The following is a 6,000-nucleotide window of genomic DNA, read 5'->3' as shown; positions in this document are numbered from 1 at the left end:
CCTCCCGCACACGCCGCACTCATTCATTCACGCGCTCCGCCATTCACGCTCACGCGGGTTCATTCACTCCCTCCCGGGCTCCGGGGGCCACGTGGCGCCCCGCGTGCCCCGGTCCGGTCCCGCGCCCCCCAAGTGCGCCCGGGCTGGGCGCTGCGGGGGGAGCCGCTGAATCAGCCGCGGCTGCGCGGGGCCGGGGCTGGCGGGGAGCCGGGCTGGGGGCGGGGGGCGGGCGCTCCCTGCGGGAAGCCGGGCGGGGTGGGGGAGCCCCGGCCGCGCCGGCTCCGGGCGCGCTCGGCCTCGGCGGGGAGGGCCCCGGGCCGGGGGCGGCGGCGGCGGCGGCGGCAGGACCGGAGCGCGGCGGCGGCGGCGGCGGCGGCAGCGGCGAGCGGCGCGGCTGCCCCGGGGCCATGTGGACGGGCGGCCGCCGGCCGGGCCGGCTCCGCCGGGCGGTAAGTACCTGCGAGCCGGGAGGGCAGGGCCCGGACACCCGCGCGGAGGCGGGGCGGGCGCCACCCACGCGGCAGGGCGGTCTCTGCACGGCGGGCGCCGGAGGCGGCCCGCGGGCCCCCTCCCGCCAGGGGGGCGACTGTCCAGCCTCCTGTCCCTGCCCGCGGCGCCCCCTCCGGTGCGGGTGCGCCCGGGCCCCGCCAGGAACGCTTGACCGGCCGCGGGGGGCACTGGCGGGGCGGGCGCTCGGCCTCGGCGCGCTGCCCTGCCCCCCCCCAGCACGACCCCGCGCGGCCGGCCGGCGCGAACATCTGGGTGCGAGTGCGGGGTCCTCGCCCCCTGCCACGTGCTTCCCTGCGGCGCGAGGGATGAAAGGCGGTTCGGACCGGGCAGGGTGCTGGGGGGTCCAGGACGAGGCCTGGGGATCTGGGATCCGCCGCTGTCCCGGGCGGACGGGCGGGGCGGGCGGCCAGGGTGCAGACAGACCCCCTGCTGCCCGGGGTCAGGGCTTGGTGAGGCCGCCCGCCCGGGACTGGTCACGGAGCTGGAAGGAGGCTGAAGCAGGGGCTGGCTCATTGAGCGTGTGCAGAGCATTTGCGGAGCGTTTGCAGCGCGTTTGCAGCGCGGACCCCCTGGGTCACATTCAGTACCTGCAGGCCAAGTACTCTCTGAGTTAGAAGCGAGGAAACTGAGGCTCAGGGAGGGGAGGGCGAGCCCGGGCCGCTCAGCTGAAGCTTCCACCCTCCCTGAACCCCAGCACTGTTGGACGAGAATTGCTGCCTTAGCGTTTCCGCTTCCTGCCTGGTTTAGAGGTGTTTCCTTCCTCCTCTGGGCCCCACCCCATCCCCAGTGTGGTTTCTTTGGGGGCAGGAACAGCGTGGGTGACATCCTGGAGTCTCCTGGACCAGCAGGATGGGAGCAGAGCAGGCACCCAGGAGTGACGGGGGGTGGCTGAATGAGCTGTGCCTGCAGAGGTGGAGCCCTGGCTGGCCAAGGTCAGCCACAGACCAGGTCTGGGCCGACCACAGCTGACCAGGCCAGGGGGCCCCCCGGCAGGTGGCACAGGGTCTCCAGGGGCCTGGCTGCTGTGATGGCCCCAGTGCCCTAGATCTCTGAGGTGCGTGCACAGGTCCTAGCCCTTCCCTGGGCCCTAGAGCGACCCTCCCACCCCCAACACCTGCAGCAGAGTCCTTCCCACTCGCAGCGCCGGCGAGGACTGTGGAAGAAAGGCCGTTGAACACTGCGGTGTGCCGACCCCGCCAGGCCCGGTGTGGCACTGCCGGCCGGGGCAAGTGGCCCATGGAGGCGGCTCTGCCTGGCATCTGTGACGCACAGGGCGGGGAGGCAGCAGCCTGGGCCCTGGCAGCGGCCCCGAAAACCCTTAATTTTCCCGACTCTCACTATAATCAGGGCGGCACAGAAAAGCAGGCACGGTGGCAGATGCGGCTTCTTCCCGGCTGTGCCGGCGCGCCGGGTGAGGAGGGGCGGCCGCGCCGCTGCCGAGGGCCCTCCAGAGCCATTGTCTCCTATTTATAGATTCCCGCACTCTGCGTCCCTCGGATCCTCTGAACCTGGAGCTGTTCGCACCTGGGACGCTGAGTGGGCAGGGCCGGGGCCGCCTCGGGCGTCAGTGGTACGGGTCTGGCTTTCCCCGGGCTGGGCAGGGGAGTGGCACGTGTCCAGGTCATGGAGGAGGGAGTCGGAGCAGTCAGGCGGATGACCCTGCACCCAGTCTCAAAGACGGTTGGGCACGGGGTCTGGCCCACAACAGCTGCCGTGTTCGGAGCACCTACTATGTGTCAGGCCTGTAGCAGCATTTTCCTGCGTCATCTCCACGGCGACACTTTGAAGTAGCGTCCCTACTCCTAGAGGCGCTCAGTCAAGGTTAGAAATGAATGAATGAGGGGGAGGCAAGAACCCCAGGGCTTGGTTGGCTTCCCAAATTCCAGGAGGCTCTTGAAGCCCAGGGGCTGAGTAGGAGTTGAAGGGGGGAGGGGGGAGGAGCAGGAGAGATGCAGCCTGGGTCAAGGCCAGGAGTGAGAGGGCAGACTGAGGAACAGAGCAGAAGCAGTGCTGCTGGAGTACAGAGGTCAAGGGCATGGCCAGGGGGTCGGGTGTAAAGAGCCCTGGGGACAAATCCAAGGGTGACCCAGGCTCACTGTATTGGTCTAGCATTGCCCTCTGGGCCCCCTCCTGGTGGGGAGTCTTGGAGAGAGGCCCGGTTGGGAGACTGGAGCCTTAGGTTCCAGTGCGTCCTCTGCCGCTGATCTGCTGTGTGACCTTGAGCAACGCCGCACCCTCTCTGGGGCTCCGGGTCGGAGACACAGCCCCTCTTAGTCAGAGGCGTGGCTTCTTTGGCCTGAGAACAGACCCTGGATGGTAGGTAGCCTGTGGCGGGAAAAGTTGACCAGAGCTGTGTCTGTTGGTTCACTGTGTCTGTTGGTTCACTGTTACAGGAATAAATGAGCGAGTGAGTGAACGAGTGGGTGACTTCTGCAGCCCCTGGTGTCCCCCCCCCCCGCCCACCGCGTGCACCCCCACCCTGCCCTGCTCATCAGGACCATGTAAATGACTCTGACACTGACCTCGCCCTTCGGAATCTCACAGTCCGCAGGAAGATACGGACTTTGATTGGCCCAGCAGGGGTGAGGAGGGTGACTGATGGGGGCCTTCCCTGCACCACCCCCTCCAGGAAGGGGCCCCAGCAGTGGCCCAGCCACACAGGCCATGCACCTGGAGGCTCCCACCGCAATCTGCTGAGGTTCTCGGGATGGGCATCAGCTAGTGCCCAGCTCTAGCAGTCATTTGCTCAGTTAACTGGCCTTGAACCAACTCATGGGTGGAGATGGGCCAGGCCTGGGCCTGCCTGGGGGAGACAGACACGGAAAGCTCCAGACCGCTGCAGGTGGTGGGGTGGGATCCCAGCGCGTCCAGATGGAGAAGCAACATGGGATGGATGGCAGGGGCCATCGGCCGGTGGGTCATAGGTAGATAGATGCTGATGGGAGGCACGTAGCTGGACAGTGGATGGATAGATGGCAAGCTAGAAGGACAGATGCCTAGTGGGCGAGATTGATGGAGAGGTGGCAAGAGAGGGATGGATGAGTGGGTGCATGGAAGACCTGATCAGGAGACATGGCTGGATGGATAGACAAGCTCTCGGTGGATAGGTCTGTGGCTGGGTTGATGGATGGGAGAAATGGATTTCTGGTGCCTATGACAAGGTGGATAAACGAGTGGATGGAAGGATGGAAAACGGATGGATAGATGTCAGTGGAAGAATAAAGGGCTGCATGGATGCAGGAGTACAGGTCAGAGGATGGATGGATGCAGGCATGGGAAAATGGATGGATGCTCCATGGATACAGTCAATGCACGGATGCTGGGTTAGATGGGTGGAGACGACGACCAATGAAATGATGGCTCTACAAACGGATGGGTGGGTGGATGGATGCGGGAAGAGTGGATGGGTAGGTGCTTGAGGATGTGTTAGTGAATGCACGGATTCAGGCGTGGAAGGGTGGACCAGTGCACGAACGGGCACATGTCAATGGATGGCTGCATCCATGGATGGACAGATGGATGTGTGGATACAAGAGACAAATGAGAAGGATGCATGAATGGGCACACGCTAGCAGGTGAGTGGTTCCAGGGATGGATGTGCGGAAGGATGAGGGGGTGGGGCATCTCGCTCACATAACCCTTGGCCCCTCCCGTTCCATGACCCCACAGCAGGGAGACTGCGGGGCTGGGGATGAGCAGGGGCCTTCAGGCCTCTCCAGTTATGCTGGAGGACATGCTCTGGGAATGATGAAGCAGCAGTACAGCCTCTTGTAAAGACAGGTGGCCAGCGGGGACTCCTGCAGGGAGCGCCTTGTCCCGGGGGACTTCCAGGAAGTGTGCACCCCTTCTGAGGAAGAAAGGCTAGGGCAGAGTTCAGAGCACAGAGGCTGGTGCCACGTGGCACGGACGTGGATGCTGGCATCTGTGGCCACCCTCGAGGGTTCTCAGGCCAGTACAGAAATATCCGGAAGCAGAGGCAGGGTGGTTAAAAGCACCGGTGTGAGACTCCCCAGACTCAGAATGTCCTCATCAGTAAGTGAGGGGAATGGTAACGAAACTTCTCCCCTGGAAAGAGGGGGGCTTGGAAGGTGACTGCACGCCTGCCGGTGTTTGCTGTAGTGCCTGGCACATGGCAGGCCGAGGCTGTTTACCAGTCCCCCCTCAGAGCCCGCGGCCTCCGCCATGAACTCGGGTAGCAAGTCCTAGCTCGGGGGTTACCGCGCGGATGGGCCAAGTGATGTTGGCGCTGGTGATGCTCAGCCTGCCCTGCCCTCTGACCCCACAGGGTCCCACTAGTGCCCTGTGGCCGGGTCTTCTTGTTCCAGCCCCACAAGGCCACCGGAGCTGCACCCTCCTCTCTCAGAGCCCACAGACCCCCGCTGGCTATCCTTGCGAGCAGGGTGGGGCCAGGTGGTGGAGGAGGGGCTGCGGGGTCCAGGACTGAAAAGGGGCCTGAGTGCCTGACCTCTGGGGTCCCCATCCTGAGTCTGCCACATCTGAGGCACGTGACCGCAAAGTCCTCGTAAGACTCTGCTTCTTTAAGCACAAAACGAGTTCACAGCTGTCCCACCTCACAGGCCTGGGTGAGGATGTGGGTGATGTCGGGGAGCCTGGCACACAATAGGGGCTCAGAAAGGGGGCTGAACCAGATGAGTGAGAGGCAGGGGCTGCTGCCGCAGGAGCCAGGAGCCCTTCAGTCCGGGCTGCTGAAAGGTGAGCAGGCCCAGCCTGCGAGCCACGGCAGCTGACAGCATCCTCCGGGGCCTCGGGCCCAGGCGGCTGAGAGCCAGTGGGTTGTTATGACAACAGGAACTTGTCTGATGCAGCCAGCAACTCTGGGAGAGGCTCAGAGGACCGGCTGGCCAGGGCCCGCGAAACATTCCGGCGACCACACATACCAGGGGGATGGCAAATGAGAGCCCTCTGCTAGTGGGTCCTGAGGTCCTACCAGACCCCAGGCTCTGTGCTGAAGGCGCCCAGCACATCCTCTCACTATACCACTGCCCCAGGCCTGGGTACTACGCTGTCCCCATATGGTGATGTGGAGGGGACATGACTTGCCCAAGGTCAGTCGGGGTGCTGGAGGTGGATTTGACCTTGGGTCTGCCGGCCTCCAAGTTTTCTTCCCACTGCTTGTGGAGCAGGGCTGGATGACTGCTGCTAGCGAGGGGCTTGTCTCAGTGTAAAGGGGTGGCCTTCAGGGGAGTGTCAGGGTGCTAGGGGACACGGTGGCCTTCCCAGGAGCCTGAGACCCCTGAAGCCCCATGTCCTCCCAGAGCCTTGCCCAGAGGAGGCCCACCCCAGGCTGGGGATGCTTGGGAACGGACGCTCTGAACCTGGGCTGCGTTCACTTATTCATCGAAGAACTACCTGCTGAGCACCTACTATGTGCCTGGCCCTGTGCAGAGAGCTAGGTAGAGTGGTGTGAACGTCTGGGGGAAACACATCATAAAATCACAATCGGGGCTCACCTTAGGAGGAGAGCAGCAT

The 6,000-nt window shown here is 64.3% G+C and overlaps 1 protein-coding gene across 2 annotated transcripts in view; it reads left to right on the top strand.

The window, feature by feature from the left end:
• The first annotated feature begins 350 nt into the window (after positions 1–350).
• BEGAIN (brain enriched guanylate kinase associated) overlaps positions 351–6,000 on the top strand; it is a 44,873-nt gene continuing 39,223 nt past the window's right edge. For both annotated transcript variants that reach the window (XM_021099734.2, XM_021099731.2), the window contains exon 1: positions 351–449. In XM_021099734.2, coding sequence (XP_020955393.2) covers positions 408–449 — 42 coding nt within the window. In that variant the 5' untranslated portion in view covers positions 351–407. The remainder of the gene's footprint in view (positions 450–6,000) is intronic.

This window comes from Sus scrofa, chromosome 7, assembly GCF_054392235.1.
Source record: "Sus scrofa isolate SSC_HxYL_T2T_F1_AM1 chromosome 7, Sscrofa_HxYL_maternal_Yorkshire_Landrace_v2.0, whole genome shotgun sequence".
Taxonomy (NCBI): domain Eukaryota; kingdom Metazoa; phylum Chordata; class Mammalia; order Artiodactyla; family Suidae; genus Sus; species Sus scrofa.
This window is presented reverse-complemented; position numbering and strand designations above follow the sequence as displayed.